The sequence below is a fragment of the Scophthalmus maximus genome, chromosome 19 (assembly GCF_022379125.1).
Source record: "Scophthalmus maximus strain ysfricsl-2021 chromosome 19, ASM2237912v1, whole genome shotgun sequence".
NCBI lineage: Eukaryota > Metazoa > Chordata > Actinopteri > Pleuronectiformes > Scophthalmidae > Scophthalmus > Scophthalmus maximus.
This window is the reverse complement of record NC_061533.1, coordinates 18358003-18379831: the sequence shown is the minus strand read 5'-3', so window position 1 is coordinate 18379831 and position 21829 is coordinate 18358003. Positions and strand designations below refer to the sequence as shown.

The window sequence follows — 21829 nt, the reverse complement described above, 5'->3', positions numbered from 1 at the left end:
TGATTATTATTAAAAATGTGAATGGTAAATTCTTACTGAAGAAAATAAATAAAAGCCTAATTTGCTATTTTGATAGCTATTCTCACATCTGTCATTCACAATCCTTTTGATTAAACCAGTAACAGTAGAGAAAAACATAAAGGGGAGGGGAGCTTTGCTGATCTTCTGTGATCTGTATATATATAAATGTATGCTTTAAAACATTCTCATTAATATTATTATCCAGGTCTGACAAATCTAGCTATATTGTTTTCTGATCCACACCTGGTCCTATGATGGAGCAAATGTTTCATGTAAGCTTCCCCAAAATTGTCATTGAAATATTATATTGAAGCTTTTTTCTTCACTTGCTGATTGTTATAAGAATGTCAAACCTAACAGGCTGTCAATAAATATATTGACTTGGTAACTTGACATGAAGTGCTTTAAATGCCCGCTGGTATCACTATTTGAGGAAATGTGAGAAAAAAAACACCCCACTTAATGATTTCTTATACTTGTTTTCCCTGACTCCAACAGCGCCCTTAAGGGGAGTTTACAGTCCATAGTTCACCAACTATTTGTTAGAATCCCTTCAGGATGCGAATTAAAAACACATGCAGAACTTCTAGGTGAATGACAGCATGTACCTGTCTGAAAGCTGGACATGAAAACCCAAACACTGCTGCCGTGTTCTCTGCTGAGGAGACTCTGCCCTGCTTGAATCATGTGTAACCTGCTGCAGCCACTAGTGTTTCCATTAAATCCTCCCACTGTCCACACATTGTTCGTGTAATATTTGAAGATACTACACAGAATCATCTGCTGTGGAGGCTTCCCAGTTGCATATACATCCAGGTTTTTTTGAGAAGAATATAACATACTGTATCGAGAAACCTAATATCTTCGCAGTGTTCCTTGTCATACAGAGAGAAAGAGACAGAGAGGCATACATACATACAATATATATTGCTTATTTATATTAACCACATAATTGTCAAACAAACAATCCCTATACATAGCTGTATTTCTGCAACTGCAAAAATGTGGGTTTCATTTTCTTTTGTGATGATTCAAGCCTCTGGAGTGAGAGCGCAGAGAGACACTGTGTGTTTTTTTGTGGCTTGTAGCCACAGTGGAGTGTGGATTGTTGAGGTGGAGGGTTTGTAGGTGAATTAGCGAGGAGGACACGGAGGCAGCCGGTGCAGACACATGGTCCTCTGACCCGGTTGACTCCAGACCCCTTTCACCTCCTCTCGCTTCCTTCCTTCTGTTACTATATCTCAGGCGTGCTGCACTGCTGCTCTGCCTGTGGAACAAAGAAGAAATAAAGCAACAATTGAGATGCAATATCAAGATTAATCTTTTTTTTAAATGTCTGTATAGTGCTGCTCAAGTTCTTACGGTGGTCTTTTCTGCATTAGTGTCACATGATTTTGTTGATTTTCCACTGGTGTGGTGGGCAGAGGGGGGCTCCACGCCTGCTCACACGTGGCTTCCTATTGATGAAAATAGTTTTAATATAATTTTCAGTTGTATGTTATCTACATCCCTTTTTTTTTGGCTTTTACACGACATTGCAAATTTTCATCCATCCTACCGTTTTGGCATTGTGTTGTGCTCTTTCCCTCAGTTTCTCGAGGCTGCCGTGTAGCATAGAATTTTCCCGCTCCAGAACTTTAATGCGAATGACATTTGCCTGCATTTGTTGCTCCATATCCAAAAGCACATGTCCTGTACCTTGTAAAAGAACAATATTTGAGCATTAAACGTGGCTAGACTACACACAAAAAAGAGGTAGTCGGCAAAAACAAATGACCAAATACAGGATTGTTGAAACACGGGTTACTTATTTTAGGACATCACATGGGACACAGTTAAAGATTAAATAATTGCCTACTCTGTGGTCGGGCCTTCGCTAGAGGGCTGAGCTCTGGGAAAGCAACCAAAAGCCTCTCCCTCTCCTTTAAAGCTTGCACATATTCCTTTAGCTCTTCTTCGTTTGTTTCCATCGTCTGCTTATCATTTTGAAGCTCTAGACAGAAGTCCTGTTGGGAAAAGAAGACATCCAAGGTTTGAAACTATTCATAATGGGTATTATTGTGTGTAAGAGCTCTGATATACCTGCTGCTGAGTGAGCTGAGCCTGCAGTTGTTCCTTCTCCTCTGACATCGGTTGCAGCTCATTGTGAAGGTTGGTCTGTCTCTCCTCTCCTTCAACCAACTGCCTCTGGAGCTCTTCACACTCTTTGTCAAGAGCATCCACTCTCTCCAACAAAGATGTCTGCTTTGCCTGCATTGACTGGATGCATACAAAAAACCACAACACCTCTTTAAATCTATTTGGCTTCTGCTACGTGACTGATTATTGACTGAGACCATCAAGATCTCCCAGTCTGGTGTTTGTTGTGACACTAACCTCTTGCTGACGACAAGCGCTGTGGTACTTGGCATTCTCCTTGTCAAGAAGGAGTTTATTGTCAGAGATCTGACTCTCTAGTTGCTGAATCTTTTGTTGTAGTCTACAACAGGTGTCTTCCACTAAGTGCAAGGACTTCACTTTTTCCTGCAGTGCATTCTTTTCACATTCTACCACAAATGAAAATGATCCATCATATGTGTTAATCTATGTATATAACTGAGCCAAGTGTATGCCATACAGTTCTGCAAAAATATTAAACTTTTGAGGAAGAAAAACCTTAAATGTCTTTACCAAGTTCTTGTAAGGTATCTTGTTGCAACACTATGTTTTCTTTCAGTCTGGAATTACTCTCCTCCAAGGATAAGGTTTCTGTCACAAAAAACATAGATCAATAGTAAAAATTTAGAACTAACTCTGATCTCATTGAGTTCTCAGAATATTTATCCGTAAGTTTGTGGACCTCTCTTGCGTTGTTGTTGCTCCTCTTGTAGCCGATGCTCTGTTTCTTTCATGGACCTCTGTGTGTTCCAAAGTGAAAACTCCAGCTGGACTATGGTTGCCTGGTGTTTTTCCAGCTCCTGCTTGAACTCTTTCCGTGCACTTTCCAACTGAGACCTGAATGTCTCCCGCTCTGTCTCTGCTGCTGCTAGTTTATCTTTAAGAGGGTGCACTGTACCCCGCACCTCTTGCAGATGTTTTTCCAGCCGGCGCATGTCCCTGAGCTGCTCGTTGGACCACTGGGCGACATCCCCTGCTGTCATATGTCCAAGCTCCAGGGTGTCCTCTACAGCAGCTAAGAGCGGCTGCAGAGAGGAGGGCAGGCCCTCACTCTGAAACAGTTCTACCAAAGCATCTCCTGTCTTTCTCAAAATAGACTGTACCCGATAACAGGCATTGCAAGGAATGAGGGAAGATTCAAATGTCTGGCAGCCTACATTGTGGCTGTCAGCTTTAGGACAGCACAGGGTGCCGAGGGAAGGACTAGAGGGTCCATGGCTCTGTGACAAAAACTGAAAGGAGCTCAATGAAGACGCGGCAGATAAACAGCTGTCACTCCTTGAGCTCTTCTGCGGGGAAGCATACGACACTGTCTCTGTCTCATCGCGGTCAAATGTCTTTGGTTTTGTCTGTCTTTTAATGTCTTTGGAAGTCTCCTAAAAGAAGAAAGAAAGCATTGAAAAAACAATGAGATCTGTCTGTTCTCTGTTAAAATTGTGGTATTCTTTTTTAAAACTAAACTTATCATAAATTTTAAAAAATATATATGCCTACCGTAAGGCTGGCAAAATTAACTAAATTACTCCAGTAGTTTCTGACTACAAGTCCAACTGACAGGCATTGTTTCTGCCTGGTTTGTTCTCTCCTGTGGCTGCACCTCAGTTGCTCAACGTAAGAATTGAAGCTTTGTAGAAGAAGCAGTAGTCTTGTAAGGAAGAAAAACAACAAAAATGATTATTATTATTATTATAAGAAGAAGAATGTGATATAAAGTTGGGCAGTATACCTGTATTACCTGTCAATCACGAGCTCCAGTAAGACTATATGGGAGAGCTGGTTGAACGCACCGTCCCCATCCACAAAGTCATATTGCTCAAGCAGAGGTACCATGTCCAGATTGCAGGAGAGTTTATCGGGGAACTTCCAGGACGGGACGCGGATCGGTCCGGTTCTAGAGAAGACGTCCAGAATGGCGCCCTGCAGGTCAACCAGGTCTTTTCGGAGGCTTTCGATACAGTCCTGATTACCCAGGAACTCACTCATGTCTGACAAGGTAGCGTGTGTTGCGTCTTTCTATCACAGGGTCGAGGGGTGGGAGTAGCTTGTTGTCATCCAATCTCCTTGGGAACCGCGACAGAAAAAAGTACTGCAAGTTCCACAATGCTTTGCGGCGTGTTTCCGGAAGTAATACGTCGCCATTAGGTCAACGGCAGCGCGACGCAGTAAGTATCCGACCTTAGCAAGTTCGGGATCTAAGCTGATATAGACGCGTTCCTAACGTAATATTGAAGCAATAGGTGTCTCTAAAAAAAGAAATAAACCTTTTCCCGCTGCCAGGTGTTTGCAGGTAACTTCCAGCGTTACAAAGAGACGCAACCATGCCGCCTGGGCCTGTTCAGATCATCCAGCCGGATTCCAACAATAAGGTAACGATATCCCTCCATGATAGCTAATGTTAGCATTGTAGCTAGCACAGCGCTACTGCGGGGAAACTAACGAACAATTGACTTAAACTATCAGAATGTTCTCATCACCAGTATATCCGCGGGTATGAAACTATTTCGCGTCACCTCTTTCAAGAAAGAAGACACTGGCTAAGATAGCTCACATTTGCATTTCAAAATTGGAATGTTTTTACAGAGGTAGAACGTCGTGAGTAGTGTCCCAGCTTTCGAGGGTGAGGCTGTGTCTGTCTGTCTGTCTGTGTGTGTGTATATCAAAGTCTTTGATGTGTGTGTGTGTGTGTGTGTGTGTGTGTCAAAATCTTTGATGTGTGTGTGCGGGATCACAGTACCTGTGCTCTGTTCTGTGGTTGGGGAGGGGGTGTGATGGAGGAAACAGCTGCTTCAGGAAGCTGTCCCACGTTATAACGTGAAAACTTATTATAACATCAAATATCATGTTTGAAACTGAGTGTGGACGGAGAACAGATTGTCCAAAATTGAGGAAAGTGCCCATTTACACAATTTCGAAAGTTCTACTGCAAAGTGTTCCTACAATCCCTTCACCAAGAGAAGACAACTTATGTGTGAGGGGATTTTGGTAACACTACAGCACATATTAGTGAACCTATTGAATTGTCTGCAGCACCCGGCTGCTCATTGATAACGTGTTATTCCTCATGTCGTTTGGATGAGAATCATGCTGCAGCTCATTGAGAACTGTACTCTGATTGGGAGGAGGCTAGGTTTGTGTTTTAAGAATGTTTCGTTTGTTAAGTGTTCAGTGTTTCCCCTAGGTTTACTGGTTAGGGGGGTTAGGGCTTGTTAGGGTTAGGTTTCACAAATCATGTTTCATACACAATCTTTTATAAAGAAATGAGGAATAATGTATACATGGAAAGTGACCATAAATTACCTCATCCTGGCATTATATATAAAAATACAAAAAACAAACAAAAAAACATATATATATATTATATATAACAATTCATTTGACTTTTCGGGGGGGGGGGGCAATTGGTTAATCAGAGACAATAGATGTGATTTATTCTTTTTAAAACATGGTTATACATTGATTGTTTAATTTGTTTAATGAAATGCTTGTCCTGTAATGTACTTTTTCCAACAGAATGAAGCACCAGCAGAAGAAACCCCAGCCACTAAACCCATTGTTGGTATCATATATCCACCTCCTGAGGTTCGAAACATTGTTGACAAGACAGCCAGCTTTGTTGCCAGGTTGGTAACTCCATGTGTCAACTGCATAATCTTTTAACTGGATTTTTGGTCTATGATATAGCTAAATTCTTGTCATTTCACAGGAATGGGCCTGAGTTTGAAGCAAGAATTCGTCAAAATGAGATCAACAATCCCAAATTCAATTTCCTCAATCCAAATGACCCCTACCATGCATACTACCGTCACAAGGTCAATGAATTCAAGGAGGGAAAAGCGCTGGAACCATCTGCAGCAGTGCCTAAGGTTATGCTGCAGGCCATGCAGCAGTCCCAGCAGCTTACGCAAAAAGTAAGACATAGCTTTTCCGTCTGTTACTTCCGTCTTTTTTTTTCATCAATTATTACTGGTAGTATTTGATCAGAATGACCAATATGTAATGTTTATCAACAGGCACAGGTGATTCAGGAGACAGTGATTCCTAAAGAACCACCTCCGGAGTTTGAGTTTATTGCTGATCCTCCGTCAATCTCCGCATTTGACCTGGATGTTGTCAAGCTCACTGCCCAGTTTGTTGCTCGCAATGGCCGCCAGTTTCTCACTCAGCTCATGCAGAAAGAACAGAGGAACTACCAGTTTGACTTTCTGCGACCTCAGCACAGTCTTTTCAACTACTTCACCAAACTGGTGGAGCAGTACACTAAGGTGACCTGACAAACTGTAGCTCTCTGATAATGTTGTTGCACAACATTTGTGGGGTGATGCTGAACTGTATCTTGGTCTTGTCTGTCAATCTTTAGATACTGATCCCTCCTAAAGGCCTCCTGACCAAGCTGAAGAAAGAGGCTGAGAATCCACGAGAGGTCATGGAACAGGTAGTCACTTTAATTGTGACTGTTTCTCAGAGTAAACATTTATGTACAATTTTGCCCATATTAATCAGCTGTTATACTGCTAACCAACAGGTAAGGTACCGTGTTGAGTGGGCAAAGTTCCAGGAGCGCGAGAGAAAGAAAGAGGAGGAGGAAAGAGAGAAAGAACGGGTGGCATATGCCCAAATTGACTGGCATGACTTTGTAGTGGTAGAAACAGTGGATTTCCAGCCCAACGAACAAGGTAATATTACCACAATGTCTTTAAATGTGCAAATCCCTGAATGTAGCTAGAATAAATGATCTTTACTGACACCTCTGTTTTCCCAGGCCACTTCCCCCCACCCACCACACCCGAGGAGCTTGGCGCTCGCATTCTAATCCAGGAGCGCTACGAGAAGTATGGAGAGAGTGAGGAGGTGGAGATGGAGGTTGAAAGTGAGGATGAAGATGATGAACGGGACAACCGGAACAATGGCCAGCCCTCACAACCTGATCAAGACACACAAGTTCAGGACATGGACGAGGTAAGAACTCACAAAGTAATTCATCACTATGCTTTGATAGCTATCAATAGACCAATGTAGGTTACAATTATTGGTGTACTTGAATACTTGTACTTGTTATTATTTTCCATTTTACTTAATTTACAACCTGTTTACTTATGCTATACTTGAACATAAATACAATTTTGAATATGCTGGTAAAAACATAATTATTGCTCCTGCTTTTTTCAGGGATCTGATGAAGACGATGATGGCATGAAGGCTCCACTGCCACCGGACAACCCTATGCCACCCCCACTGCCCCCAACTCCAGACCAGGTTATTATTCGCAAAGATTATGACCCCAAAGGTAACTCACGCTTCCTTCGATAAGATAACATCTAAAAAGCTATCAATATGTACTATACTTGCTGATCTCATGCTTTCTATTATCTTTACCTCCCAGCTTCCAAGCCTCAGACCTCAGTTGCAGTTCCGGATGAGTACCTCATCTCACCAATTACTGGTGAGAAGATTCAAGCCAGTAAGATGCAAGAGCACATGCGTATTGGTCTGCTGGATCCGCGCTGGCTGGAGCAAAGAGACCGCATTATCAAAGACAGGCAGACCGAGGATGAAGTCTATGCTCCTGGTTTGGATATTGAGAGCAGCCTGAAACAGCTGGCTGAGAGGCGTACTGATATCTTCGGTGTGGAAGAGACAGCCATCGGAAAGAAGATCGGTGAAGAAGAAATCCAGAAGCCAGAGGAGAAGGTGAGAACAGTTATGGGTTTAAATGACAGTTTTTGGCCAGGAGAATATCCAAGATGAATGTAATTGAGTCAGCACAGTCAGATAATCAAAGATTACACATGACGTGGTGTGTTTTCATTAATTTAGTGATTTGGTGTCCGTAACATCGGTGGTTTTTCTTCCCCACTAGGTTACCTGGGATGGCCACTCTGGAAGCATGGCTCGCACCCAGCAGGCAGCACAGGCCAACATCACCCTGCAAGAGCAGATCGAAGCCATTCACAAGGCCAAAGGACTGGTTGGAGAGGATGACACAAAGGAGAAAATTGGCCCAAGCAAGCCTCATGAAATTCATCACCACCCTCCAATTCCCTCCTCTGCAGCCAATATGCCTAAACCCAGTCCTCCTATCACTTCAGTGCCTCGCCTACCCTCCTCTGTGAGTTGCTATTTAAAAAAAAAAAGAAAAACGATTAAAGAAGGTTTATTTTTTATTCATGTTGTCAGTAAATTAAGGCTGTCTTTTTTTATTTTATTCGAAAATTCATTCAAACATGGATGTAAAAATAGGGGGCATTCTAATATTTTTTCAAACAAATCGCCTGTCTTGTCAAATTCCTTAACATACATCACAAGAATCCCCTACTGTGCTTGTTAAACAGATGGCACCTCCAGTGCGCACCACGCTCCTGTCTGCGGTACCTGTAATTCCAAGACCTCCCGTGGTGCGCATTTCACCAGGACAAGTTCTAACACCAATGCCTCCCATGTTATCTGCTCCACGTATTAATGTGGTCCCCATGCCGCCAACAGCACCCCACATCATGGCCCCGAGGCCACCCCCCATGGTTGTTCCAAGTGAGTTGAAGGTGTACCAACACCTGTCATTGACATTCAAAATATATGTTGTTGTTTTTTTTATTAAAACTTGCTGTATTGTGCTTAATTGTAAGTGAACATATTGTATCTAGGCCTCCTAATTTGTCATTTTAAATTCAATTAACCTTCTTCCTCTTCGTCCAGCATTTGTCCCAGCTCCTCCAGTACCTCAACCACCATCTGCTCCTGCACCACCTTCCCACCCACCCCCACCTCATGAGGATGAGCCAATGAGCAAGAAGATGAAGACGGAGGACAACCTTATTCCAGAGGAGGAGTTCCTTCGCAGAAATAAGGTTTGATAGAGCAGCGTTTGAGCAATGTCATTGATTTATTTCTAATCGTTGGAGGCACAATCTACAACCAGTGGCAACAAAAATATGGGAGGTCTGCAAAGTTAAAAGCACAAAGTCCACGCTAAAGGGACCTCCTCTCCCCGACAGAAATAACGGCTCCTGAAGCTCCCTCGTCAGTAGACCGACCAATGTTTCGTAGCAGAAGTGCATAAGGCACGACTATTGGCCTATATAAAGCCAAGTAGCCAAGCAGAGACCAACACTTCCTTAATGCCCTGGAAGCAGTTGACCAATCACAACAAAGAGGGCCAGCTGGCAAATCAGAGCAGACTGGCTTCATTGGAGGGGGCAGAGCCGTCTAATGAGAGTCGCAACAACCGAAGTCCAAAATGCTTGCACGTCACGTGACTAATGTAGACTTAAGATAGTTCCCGGAAGACAATGTACGTTGTGATATGGCGCTATACTAATAAAATTTAATTGATTTGAATTGAATACCGGTCTTGCTGCTAGGTTGATGCCCTTTCCAGCTCTCCCCTTGTAACAACCGGTCTCCTGGTATCTCCTCCATGCTCTTGAGACTGTGCTTGGAGAAACTGCAAACCTTCCAACCACACTTATGGATGTGCCATCCTTGAGGAGCTGGACTAACTGTTGAACCTGATTGGGCTTCAGGTAGCGCTTCATGCTGCCAGTAGTGACAAGGACACAAGCAGAACACCAAACTAGAGAAGAATCAATCAGGAAGGATAAGGAAAGAGCAATTGTCTGTGGCCACCACATGCAAAACCATTCCCTTTTTGGGGGTTGTTTTGCTCTCAATTGCACCTGTTGTTACTTTCATTTGCACCAAAGCAGTTGAAATTGATTCCCGATCACTTGTGCTTGCTTAATGGACAGATTGATATCCCTGAGGTTTAACTGACTTGGTGATATACTGTGACGATCAAGTGTTCCCTTAATTATTTTTAACTGTGTTCTTGCTGTAATTTGCTCTTTCTTAACTTGATATGTTTTCCTCTCCAGGGTCCTGTGGCAGTTAAAGTACAGGTCCCCAACATGCAGGACAAGACTGAATGGAAGTTAAATGGCCAAGTGCTGAATTTCACTGTGCCGCTCACAGACCAGGTTTGCAAACGTTGGCTTGTTGTTTCTCTCTTTCATGCCATTGCACATACTGCATTCTTATGGATGTGCAAATGCAATGTCTCCACAGGTGTCTGTTATTAAAGTCAAAATCCATGAAGCGACAGGCATGGCAGCAGGAAAACAGAAGTTACAATATGAGGTAAACTTACCTTTTTAACCTTGTTTGAACATGCGCATTAAAAATATATTATATAAATGACTAATCAAATAATATTGTCTATTTTTTTGGTTGTGTTTAGGGCATTTTCATCAAGGATTCAAACTCTCTTGCTTATTACAACATGAACAACGGTTCCATCATTCACTTGGCGCTGAAGGAGAGAGGTGGAAGAAAGAAGTGATTCGCGCGGCAAGAAATATTGTGCTTGTGGATGTTTTGTCACAAAGTCCTGTCACGCCATTTTAGTTAAATGAATATTGTATCGGAGTAATGCACTTTTCATGCAGTTTTGTATGGAGAGCATTTTGTTTTTTAATGTGAAGTCTTACTCAGAATGCTGAAAGAAGTATACTCTGGCTGGCAGGCATTGGGGTCAAATATTAGTTTAATTGATATACATTTGGTGACTGGAGAGTCCCAGAGTGTTCACCAATCTAAATAAAGGAATACAAAATTAAAAAATCTAGATCTGCTTTTGTTGTTTCATGTTTGTGTTAGATTAGAAACTGGTTAATGCAATTATCTAACACAGGGCACATGCCTTGATGCCCAGGCTACCAAATGGACAAAAAGCCCAGGGTAACTAGGTAAATAGCTGGTGTAGACTAAATTGGTGGTTTGCGAGGAAATTTGCCTCGCGCTGAGTTATTTATGGAGTGGAGTGCTGGAAAGACGGGAGTGCGAGTTGTGCTGTTTATTTTTTCCCCCAGACATTGGAGTTACTTCCGCAGACCACCACTAGGGGCAGGACGACACTGGGTCGCTCACTGGCCCAGAGCGCGCAGCTCACTCGGGATGACAGCAGAGCGTTCGGCGAGTTCTAAATTAGTTTGTTAAACAGCTAATAGTCAATGACTAGTGACGAAAACAAGGATTAGAACGCCGTTATTTTGCTAAAAAAAAAAAAAGGGTGACAGAAACTATTTCGGACGTAAGGCTAACCGCTTTAGCAACCCACCACTGGCTAGCTTGTGTTATGTCTGCTAAAGCGCTTCGCGTCAACGTAGTTAGCCGAGTTAAACCCGTCTGATGTGGCCGGACACTTGGCGCCGCTGTGCTCGACAGCATTCACGGAGAAATTCGTTGCAGGAGATTGAGACGGTCCAGTCGAGAAGTCATGACGTCGACGCCCTTTTGATCCGACAACATATGCAGAGGGGCGCTTTTGACTTCGCGCTGTCAACAAGCTCGCTTGGCGTTCGCTACCCCGGCTAGCCAGCTAGCTTCCACTCGGCCATGGCGAAGATAGACAACGGCCGCCAGTCGTCGGACACGACGAGCATCCGGACCGTCAGCAGCAGTCGCATAGACGACGAAAGCTCTCTGGGATCCGACTCGGAGATCAACGGCTTCGCCAGCGACAGGCAAACGGACAAATACGGATTCATCGGTGGGGCGCAGCAGTACTCGGAGGCGTCGTAAGTTTGCCCCAACTGCCGCGATCAACAGCCTGTGATTTCGACCGTGTCAATGTGGCCGGCGCACCGTTTATCGAACTGAGATCGAAGTGGAGAGAAGGCTCGCGACGAAGCGGCCAACGTGGTTAGAGTGACACATCGCAAGTTGTGTTGTTGTCCTGGGTGCCCTCGACCAGCTGCGTGGCACAGTGGGTCTCTACATATGCCCACTGTTCGTCTATGGCAAATATTATTACAGCGACACGCACGATGGAAGAGTTGGACCGATTACACGAAACGTCGTTCCTCGTCCCCCTCGTACCATTTTCTGCAGTCCTTTTTTTTTTTTTTAGGTTTTTTTTTGTGGCGAAATCCAAAAAGCTATTCTCCTCCTGTTTTTTTTTTTTTTTTTTTTTTTTTTAGTTTTCATTTGAATGGATTCATTCATATCCTTGAGGCAGTCTTCTTCCCAAGAAGGCCTCCCTTTCTTCCCTTTTCACCGGGGGGGGGGCTAAAACTAGTGGAATTAGTGAGAGAAAGTTGTGCCAAGCTCTGGCTGTCTGGGACCCTACTGTTTTCTGGAGTTTTGGCAGACTTGGGAGCCACATCTCCGGTGCCCCCGTTGCTCAGGGGCCTCTTTTGGATCACAGTTTTATAGGTAGTCCAAAAAAACAAAACAGAGTTTAACCCACCGCATTTTGGCAGTGGAAGTAACTCATAACTGTTTAAGGTCTTTGGAAGTTCGAAGCGAGAGTACAACGTATTTTTGTACTGATCCACAACATATAACATAACATTTTTTTAAAGAGAAGGAGAGAGAGAGAGGGCTGTCTGATGTTTAAAACACCCTTTGAAGACAATTGAACCCTACAATTACGGGCGTGTGCTGATGAGATAATCACATATCTCAGTGAAGCATCAGACCTCATTCATACTGTAGGTTATACTTGCTTCCATTTTATTTTTCTGCTGGAGAATAAAATGTGAAGTCCTCACGTTGCCTGTTTATGATTTGCAGTAAAAATGTCATCACAAGGCAGACTAATCCTCCTGACTGCCGCTCTGTGAGACGGCGGGCTACATCTGAGTTTGGGTCTTTTATAGTCTCTTCCGAGTCTCAGTAGTTGTTATTTTCGATGCACTGCACAGTTTACTGACTGCTAACGAGTGATGGCAACACACTGATCTGATGCAGAGAGATGGGCCTTTCTGAGGATATTTTCTTGTATATATAGGTTTATTTCTAACTGGTCTCATTGAAAAATATAAACACTTTCTTCCCCCAGTACTATGCTTACTCCCCGAAAACTCCGAATAGAATGTTCAGTTAAAGGGCAAAATGTGAAATATCTGTTTCCCGTCTTTTCTCTGTTGTGTCTCCAGATCTCAGGATGTGCCTACAGAGGTGCTCAGGCAAAGGGAGGTGAAGTGGCTGGACATGCTCAACCACTGGGACAAGTGGATGATCAAGAGATTCGACAAGGTCAGCACCAAGTTTTCGTTCAATAACACAAAACAAGTGGCTTGTTTTGTATTGGCCAGATCTGAGCAGGTTTTGGTATTGTAAAGGTTTTCATAAATCGGGCATCTGAGCTTTACCGCCATTGCCACTATCCAGACAGCAGTTTACACAGAATATGACGAGGTAAATTACATTGCTCAAGTGCAAGGTTTGTTTGCACAAGGACGATACTTTTGCAGCTTCACTTGTCCAGCTGGTTCTCTGCTGAAACGCTCTCAGCGATTCAGCACAGAAATGCAACTTCCAGTCATTTCTATGAATCAGCAGCAGGGCAGGACGCGACCGATCCCTCTATCGCACCATCTACCATGTGACAGATCGACAGTCTCAAATTCAGGGCGGGGCTGTATAGACTTCCTTTGAGACGACTGTAATAAAGGTGCTGTGAGTATATGCTACAGCTATACTCGTGTGCAAGTCGACTGTTCAGAATGAAAAGCAGCGAACTGAGCAGAAAGTAGTTTTTGGCCTGCTGTGCAGGTAGGCTCAAAAGGTCATGCACTGAACGTCAGAGTTTCTAATCCCTCAATGTGCGCCTGTGTTGTTTTACACAAACTTCAAAGGAGATATTGTCCTCTCTTTGGGGAAATGTGCCAGCTTCATATCAGAAAAAGCAAACAAAAGTGACCAGTCTGATCAATCTGTTCGGTAAACATTGACTTGAATGGGCATGAATGATTATAGTTGCGTTTACATGAGTAATGTAAAGTGTCATACCTCTGTGCACTATAACTATATATTGTACAGTATGCTTTCGGTCCATTAAGGCCACTATATTTCTGTTTCATTTAAAGTCAATGCTGTCCATTGTGTGTGAGCATCTGTGTGTAGTGTTTATGTAAATTATGTAGTGGTCTTTGGCTGTTTTCTTCCTTTCTTCTACAGTATAGATGAATTCAAAAATAACTTAAGTTAGATGTGAGGCCCTGCAAAGGTAAAGTTCTGAATCAGCTACAACTTGTTAAAAAAAGAGGGATGTTCTGTGAGCTGGGGTGTGTAACTTGCTGCTGTATAACTGTTTGGCCAAGGGATTATACTAAAACTATACAGTAAATCACATATTATACAAATGTACAACATGTACAATTGAGGCTATAATAAGAGTTTCTTAAATAACAACGTTAATATTCAAGGAAAGCGGACTTGTCAGGGAGCAAGAACTTTGTGGTGGTTGTTACTGAATGTGACATGTCAAGAAGAGGAACCAATACCAAGTGGCAGGACTCGCATACCAGTTCACACAATGACATTTTTGGTTGGCGACGAGTCTTTGTCACACTTGTTCCTTTTGTGTCTTGATTTATTTCTTGAGCCCCTTTTGCCCTGTGGTTCAGGTGAGGCTGCGGTCCCAGAAAGGAATCCCTCCAGCCCTCCGAGGCCGTGCATGGCTCTACCTGTCGGGGGGTAAGGTGAAGAGAGAGCAGAACCAAGGGAAGTTTCAGGTCAGAGAGCTTCTCATTTCATTTCCTCCTTACAGCTCTCTTTACGCTGAATTTGACTTGAAACTGTGACTGTTCACCAGGGTTACTTCATCTTTTGAGATTCCTGCTGATTTGTGACCAGTTCACTTTTTAAATTGGTCAATTTACAGTAGGAAATGAACTGTTGTTCAATGGCTAATAATAAAACTTAAGCCATTTTTAGTATTATTAAATACAGTTCTTTTACAGTGCTGTTACTGTGCAATAAAGAGATCCTCCATCTCCTCCATGTGTTTTGCCAGGAGCTGGACAGCCAGCCGGGGGAACCCAAATGGGTTGATGTGATTGAGAAAGACCTCCATCGACAGTTTCCTTTCCATGAGATGTTTGTGTCGCGGGGAGGACACGGGTAAGCTGTGTGACAAGTCGCATCTTTAAACAGTGGGATTGATGACTGTGATCTGTTCGGCAGTTAATTTCCCTGAGCTGATTCATCTTTAATCCTCCTAACTGTCCATAACCTATCTGTATCTCGATTCTTCACAGGCAGCAGGACCTGTTTCGTGTTCTCAAGGCCTACACTGTCTACAGGCCAGAGGAGGGATACTGCCAGGCTCAGGCTCCAATTGCTGCTGTGTTACTCATGCATATGCCTGCTGAGGTACTGTATATTTTCCCTCCACCACAAACACCATATAAAGTGTCTCCACTGGTGTAAATTTGCTGTCACCACACAGTGTTTACTGTGGAGTTAACGGCTGCCCATGTCGGTGTTAAAAGACAAAGTTCTGAAGGCTTGTTATGTTTTGCTCTTTGAACTAGAAATCACATGCTCGTTTTTGTTATCTTGTATTGCTCAGTTTTAATTGGTGAACTTGGACAAGTCTATTTTTAAGCTGAACAGCAGGAGAGACTGTACAGATGATGTCATCTGGAGATAAATCCTGGAGCTGCTCCGGGGACTGAATAATGGATCAAGCAGCCATAGTTACTTAAGTCTTTGTGTATATTTTCTGATTCACAGTGATAAACTGTGTATTCAAATAAAACTTATCCCTGGAAAAAATTCCACATACTGCAGAATAAATCACTACTTTAAAATTTGAACTGATGTAATCAATTCCACGCTCAGTGCTCAGTCAGTTTTATTATCAAAGTCAACATTCCTGGTGTTACATAACATCATCTGTGTTTGCTTCCACAGGATGCCTTCTGGGGACTGGTCCAAATTTGTGAGAAGTATCTTCCTGGCTACTACAGTCCTGGCCTGGTGAGACTGAAATACTTGCGAGCATTAATGATGAGCTCACCATGTTTTGCGAATGCAGAGAGAATATCACTTAATCTGACGCCACTGTTACAAGAACAGTAATCCACACTGACTAGCTGGGCTGTCTCTGTGATTACAGCGAAACTGGAATGCAGTTTTGTTTTTGCAGACACAGGAATTCTGTGGTTATAAGTTACTGATGAAATCAGTGAGGCATTGTCAGACCATAGCCTTGGGTTACTTATTTGCCCAACTATATTGTGTACTTCATTTTGCCATGTGGTTACCGTCCATTATTATTGCTTTTCTTTTCACATGATGTATTGTTTCTCCATTAAAGTTTAGCAATGAGCTACAAACTAGAGTCCTAGTACAGATTTATCGGTGACAAATGGTCAGATGGCCAATTTTATAGGCCGATATGAGCCTTTCACTGTATCATCAGCGTCTAAGTTTGCCGTTATACATTGAAATAAAAACGTTTATTTTAAATAATAAACAATGACGAAAAGATGTGCATTCATGTTTACATTTTATGTTAAAAATGTTTATTTTTTTAATTAAAGTCCTATATATTTGGTTGTATTTGTGATTTGTAATCTACCATATCGTCTCTGGTTATATATAATGGGAAACAATTTTACACTTGGAACAATGTGACGCATTTGACTTGTTTTTTTGTTTTTGTTTTTTATGGATGAACATCCCCATGCATATCAGGTTTCTGCCCTGACTATAGCAGAGTACAATAGCCTTTGATTACTCCAATAATGCTTTCCTACCTGTGTCTCTTTCAGGAAGCTATACAGTTAGATGGAGAGATCCTGTTTGCTCTGCTGCGACGCGTCTCCCCACTAGCTTTCCGACATTTGGAAAAACACAAGATCGACCCCATCCTCTACATGACTGAATGGTTTATGTGTGCCTTTTCCCGAACGCTGCCTTGGGCCTCCGTGCTGCGTGTCTGGGACATGTTCCTCTGTGATGGTAAAGAATGACTTGTAGTACTATACTTGCAGTGCTCTGTGGTGTAACTCACCTGGCTGTTCTCCCTCTCTCAGGAGTAAAGATAATCTTCCGTGTGGGTTTGGTGCTGCTGAAGTGCATGCTAGGGACCCGGGAGAAACTGAAGGCCTGCCAGGGCCAGTATGAGACCATGGAGCTTCTCCGAGCCATAGAGCCTCGATACATGCAGGAGGGTTACCTCGTCCGAGAGGTAAGAGCAAAGGAGCAGTGACAAGACATAGTCTCCAGAGAAACGACCCTTTAACATGAATGCATGTGTTTTTTTTGGCAAGCCTTCCCTCGGCCTAATTGTCCATGATTGAAATGCCCAGTCACCATCGGCAACAGGTGTTGAATTAGTTGAATAAAAATGCTCTGTCAAGGGCGGGGTCACATAAAAATATATTTTCTAATTTCCTGCTCATGACATTTTTCCTTAGTTTAATTGGAATTCGAGTTAATGGACGATATAATCCAAATTACTTTTTTCAGGTGCAGGTTTTTCATTAAATATTATCTCAGTATTTTAAACAGTAATATAGCAGCCAGCACTGATTTTTTTTGTAAAGTTATGGTGGAGTAATGGCATCGTGAGCTGAGAATGTCATAGATATGATGTTATGATCCGAGCCTCTGTTCTTTGTTTAAGTAACTGGTTTGGGCTCCCGTTCATTTTAGTGCGTGTGCATTTTGGTGCATGTGATTTTCTCCCTCCTAAACTGTTGACTCGCTCCACATACATAAAATCAGGTTGGCTCTGGGCTAGGTCTGATTGCCAGTGATGTAACTATCATTGTGGGTGGACATGCTAATTTTCACCCTGTGGTGCTTTCCAAGTACACAAACACACCCGTCACCGACCCACCATGGTGCTGTTAAAAACCAACGGCTGCATCTCATTTTTATACAGCCTGTGGACGACACACAGCACAGCTATGATGGTGTTGCTAGCCATGCTGAGAGTGTGCTTTACTTGGGGCGGCAAGAAGATCGCAGTCCCAAATTAAGTTTTACAAACATACATTAACCAACTGAAGCATCTCACATGGAGGCTCAGACACTGAACCAGTAGAAAGCTGTGGATGACATGGGACATATCGATTTTACCAATCTTCACGGCAGTTAGCTGGAATTTTTGCTATGCTAGCTCTCCTGAACTTATATCAGTTGTAATTCTGGTTGTGTGTGTGTAGAGGCCGATAGTGTGATGACATCTAGTTCTTCTCTTTCTGAATGACTTGTCACATATTTAAGTGCTTATGTTATGAATATTAAGTATGTTTTTTTGATGTTTTGGATGGCTAATCACCTTAAACAGCCAAAAACTACCGTAAGTAGAGATAATAGATTACAGTGTTGTTGTTGCTGCTAAAAGTCGTATTTCACTGGCTTAATCCTTTAATGATCTAGTGGGGGGGTTGTGTCACTCATTGTGGATATGGAATTAACAGAGAACAATAAGTGTTGAAAATATAGCAGAGGGAACAGCAGAGTCTGGGAGAGAGTGGATTAAAGTGGTACAGAGACAAATTGACCACATTGCTGGCTGGCCAGTGTCTGGTTTCTGTGAGTGATTCGTGTGTGAGTGTCTGTCCATTTTAAACAATACGTCTTCTTATACACAGGGCTGTCTCGACAGTGAGTGAGGGTGTATCCACAGCAGCCCCAAGGCCCTTTGCCATTTACTGACAAAGTTCACATTTTTAGCACAATGGCCAAACATGGAAGGAACCTATTTTCCTGATCTTGTTGCTTCACATTTCCCTGACTCTGTTCTACATGACTCCAGCTGTGACCCGTTGATGCGTCTTTTCCTATTGCAGATTCTGGAGGTGCCGGTGACCGCACGAGACGTGGAAAGAGAGCATCACACCCAGCTGAAGCGCTGGAAGAAGAACCGCGGAGAGCTGAACTTCAAGCCGCCACCGAGGATGCACGGCGCGCGGCTCATCATGTTGGCTGAGCCGCCCAGGCGCCAGGATCTGCAGCAGAATCCCACCATTGTACTAGAAGTGCCTCCGCCCACCCCGCAGCTGAAGAAGGGCAAGGGGGAAAGGAAGAGCAAGAAGAAAAGGAGCATGAAGAAATCCCCACCCATTGTGGAGATCCCCAACCCTTACCCTCTTGCTAGGGACTCTACACCTCCACCTCCACCCTCGGATCCGCCTGCCCCACCACCAGTCATGGACGAGACACCCGAGATCATGCCACAAACTAAAACAGTCTCTCCTCTTCAGCAGCAAGCGCCTCCTTCAGACCTCCCCCCTGCCAAGGAATCTCCTCTTCAGCAATCTTCACAAAGCCTTAGCAGCACAGAGCAAGACACATACCTGTAGCTCCGTGTGTGTGTGTGTGTGTGTGTGTGTGTGTGTGTGTGTGTGTGTGTGTGTGTGTGTGTGTGTGTGTGTGTGTGTGTGTGTGTGTGTGTGTGTGTGTGTGTGTGTGTGTGTGTGTGTGTGTGTGTGTGTGTGTGTGTGTGTGTGAGTGTGTGTGAGAGTGAGTGAGTGAGTGTGAAAAAGAAGCACCAGCACCCTTCAGCCAAGAACCAGCCAGCTTTGTCTGAGTCTAGAGGTCTCTGGACTGCCCAGCATCAATATAATTCTAGTGTTGGACAGTTTTTTTTCTCTCATTCCTTTTAGAGACGGCTATGCCTTTTGATATTATCGATGTACAAAAACATCCTTGCTGTGTAAAACTACTTTGATGCTTACACCATGTCTCCACACGAAGCGGATGTTACCTCCTCTTCATGCTTTTATTCAGACCATAAGTCTTAGCGTCCTGTTTACAAAGGAGTCACGTTACTTTTGGGAGCAGAGTCACATCTTCAGACAAAGTGTGATTTAAAATGGGACTCCAAGAACAAGGAGGTGCCACCGCTTTTTACAGTTTGTCTTCACATTTTAAGGCAAATTCAACACTATTAAGTTCATCTGTAGCGCTGTGCAGCACTGGACACAAACGAAATGCTTTTCAACAACTTCAGCCATTATCTTTCATTAGGGGTTTTGTGCACTAGAGGGCACCGTCGCAGAGTTGTCAGCCTTATTTCCTGTAACATTCCCTGTGAGCTAAGGTTATCACAGCAGGGATGGGGTTCCTTTAAGAACTCACTCAGTATGGGAGATATTTTTTTCTGAGATTGAGCTTGCATGTATTAATCCACTTGGGAAACTTGTGCATTTCTTGTGTCATATTCACACTTTTGAAGTGAAATCAATCTTACTGAAGCAATGAAATCACACCACAGCGAATTCATGCAAGCCTTTTTCTACAAGCGCTATTTATTTAAAGAGCAGTCCAAACATTAGGTTTGTACATGCCCTGCTAGTGCTCAAACGGTCACCTATTTCAGAGTCCGTTTAATTGATGCAGTTGAACTCTGTGTAAACTATAATAACCAGCGTGCCAGGCACTTTAAAGCAGCAGTCATTCATGTTACCTGGGCAACAGGGCAGAACACATTCCTCCTTGTATGACACATTTCTGCCTTGTTAAAAAAATCAAAAAGTCAGAAAACTGTCTTTTGCCAAATTTAAATATATATATATATATATGATGTATGTATTTGTGTACATGTATCCTATCCCAACTGGGGCAGTGAGTGATTTCAAATCATCCTAATGGTGCTGATCTTCCACTGGACAAGTAACCATTTAAGGGGCCAAGCAGATCTTATTGTGTAGTATGTTTATATATGTATATATTATTTTTGTGCTAGAATTTCCAAAGCAAATCAAGACTGTTGTTTTGAGACGATCTTCGACCGCTACCTGTGACCAGACTCATTCCATTACCACAGTTGAGGGATCATAAGATTTCAAGATTAATTGGGGTATTTGTAGCATTTATCTCATGAAAAATTGTCTTATTTTTTTGGGATATCGGGAGATATCCAGGGGTTGTGAGGCTTTTTGTTGTTGTTTTTTCCAAACATGTTGGATAACCACTTCCTGACGATTCAAGTTTGTTTTCTAACTTTCATCACAATGATAAAGGGAGTTTTGACAAGCACAAGTACACATTGGGATGTGTTTGTGTGTATACTTAATAAACACCCCCAAAAAAAGCAAGTTAGGTCAGTTATTAAAAAAGCAATGGGATTCAAAAGGATAATTCAATGTCCAAGCAGTCACTTGCCTCAATAGTTTTTAGTTGCTTGTATTACACACATTTACACATTTTTGCTGATATTCTGTTTTAATTTAATGCTCTTTAGAAATGACATGTAAAATAACATTCTTTTGTAATGACATCTATTTTGGACCATATAATGCCATATTTTATTGAGCAGTTACAGAAACTGCAGAGGTGCCATCTTGATCATTTGCAGTCCCCGGACAGTATATTTCGCATCAACATTTGTAACACTAGGGGGAAAATGCTTGTTCATTCGGAATTTGGGGGGAACTTCTGCCACTGAAAATGCATCATCACGAGTTTAACTTTTGCAAATAAAATTTTATTTAAGGCAAACTTACAGAGTTCCTGTTGCATTTTATTTAATAATTCATTTATACATTTTTGACTAGTGTAAAGTTGGCAAATGTCCATATTTTGTCACATGGTGCCAACTGCATTTCAATGCAATGTCTCATGTCCTCCACCAGATGGTGAAGCAGAGTCATTACCTTGAAATGAAGCAGGAGTTTTTTAATGTGGGAGTCATGAAGGAAAGGTCAACATTTTAATAATGTTGCTCTGCGTAAGTAACATTTACATTACTCCCATTTTTAAACATGCCAGAGCTAAAAATGTATGACATGACTACTCTACTTTGAATGTAAAGTATTCTAATCAATTAGCCTTATTAAAGGGGCAATAAGCGATTCTAAAGCAATACACGCTTTGAAAAAATCAGCAAAATATTCCCTCACCTTTCATA

At 42.6% G+C, this 21829-nt stretch overlaps 3 protein-coding genes across 5 annotated transcripts; 2 read left to right on the top strand and 1 right to left on the bottom strand.

Moving 5' to 3' along the window:
- Positions 1-484: 484 nt before the first annotated feature.
- Positions 485-4316, bottom strand: ccdc157 (coiled-coil domain containing 157). The gene is made up of 10 exons (XM_035639480.2): positions 3914-4316; positions 3673-3823; positions 2861-3554; positions 2692-2769; positions 2398-2567; positions 2104-2280; positions 1880-2027; positions 1580-1719; positions 1384-1478; positions 485-1288 (listed from the first exon to the last, which is right to left on the bottom strand). The coding sequence occupies exons 1-10, from the start codon at positions 4159-4161 to the stop codon at positions 1033-1035; spliced, it is 2157 nt and encodes a 718-aa protein (XP_035495373.1). The 5' UTR covers positions 4162-4316; the 3' UTR covers positions 485-1032.
- On the top strand, positions 4202-10795 carry sf3a1 (splicing factor 3a, subunit 1). 3 transcript variants are annotated; one of them, XM_047328909.1, is made up of 16 exons: positions 4202-4340; positions 4456-4544; positions 5689-5798; positions 5882-6086; positions 6189-6440; positions 6536-6610; positions 6701-6851; positions 6938-7134; positions 7345-7462; positions 7559-7866; positions 8036-8284; positions 8508-8703; positions 8869-9020; positions 10047-10148; positions 10237-10308; positions 10409-10795. In XM_047328909.1, exons 2-16 carry the CDS (start codon positions 4497-4499, stop codon positions 10508-10510), a joined length of 2337 nt encoding a protein of 778 aa, XP_047184865.1. In that variant the 5' UTR covers positions 4202-4340; positions 4456-4496; the 3' UTR covers positions 10511-10795. The 3 variants fall into 3 exon arrangements, with proteins under 3 accessions (XP_047184865.1, XP_035495372.1, XP_047184864.1); XM_035639479.1 differs by lacking the exon at positions 4202-4340 and having other exon boundaries at positions 4347-4544; XM_047328908.1 differs by lacking the exons at positions 4202-4340; positions 4456-4544 and adding an exon at positions 5003-5146.
- A 271-nt stretch (positions 10796-11066) lies between these two features.
- Positions 11067-21424, top strand: LOC118314032 (TBC1 domain family member 10A-like). Its single transcript, XM_035640114.2, has 9 exons — positions 11067-11747; positions 13110-13209; positions 14583-14690; positions 14972-15078; positions 15216-15330; positions 15874-15939; positions 16737-16926; positions 17001-17155; positions 18768-21424. The coding sequence occupies exons 1-9, from the start codon at positions 11566-11568 to the stop codon at positions 19278-19280; spliced, it is 1536 nt and encodes a 511-aa protein (XP_035496007.2). The 5' UTR covers positions 11067-11565; the 3' UTR covers positions 19281-21424.
- The last annotated feature ends 405 nt before the right edge of the window (positions 21425-21829 follow it).

Bases quoted from the DNA above. Each gene is read 5' to 3' on its own strand.
- sf3a1 (XM_047328908.1), top strand. From the start codon at position 5,018: ATGTTTGAAACTGAGTGTGGACGGAGAACAGATTGTCCAAAATTGAGG. The intron at 6,441-6,535 runs GTGACCTGACAA...GTCAATCTTTAG, and splicing joins TGGTGGAGCAGTACACTAAG to ATACTGATCCCTCCTAAAGG. The intron at 10,309-10,408 runs GTAAACTTACCT...GGTTGTGTTTAG, and splicing joins AACAGAAGTTACAATATGAG to GGCATTTTCATCAAGGATTC.
- LOC118314032 (XM_035640114.2), top strand. From the start codon at position 11,566: ATGGCGAAGATAGACAACGGCCGCCAGTCGTCGGACACGACGAGCATC. The intron at 13,210-14,582 runs GTCAGCACCAAG...CCTGTGGTTCAG, and splicing joins TGATCAAGAGATTCGACAAG to GTGAGGCTGCGGTCCCAGAA. The intron at 14,691-14,971 runs GTCAGAGAGCTT...GTGTTTTGCCAG, and splicing joins AGAACCAAGGGAAGTTTCAG to GAGCTGGACAGCCAGCCGGG.
- ccdc157 (XM_035639480.2), bottom strand. From the start codon at position 4,161: ATGAGTGAGTTCCTGGGTAATCAGGACTGTATCGAAAGCCTCCGAAAA. The intron at 1,720-1,879 runs GTAGGCAATTAT...TTCTTTTACAAG, and splicing joins AGCGAAGGCCCGACCACAGA to GTACAGGACATGTGCTTTTG. The intron at 1,289-1,383 runs GTAAGAACTTGA...TTTGTTCCACAG, and splicing joins CTAATGCAGAAAAGACCACC to GCAGAGCAGCAGTGCAGCAC.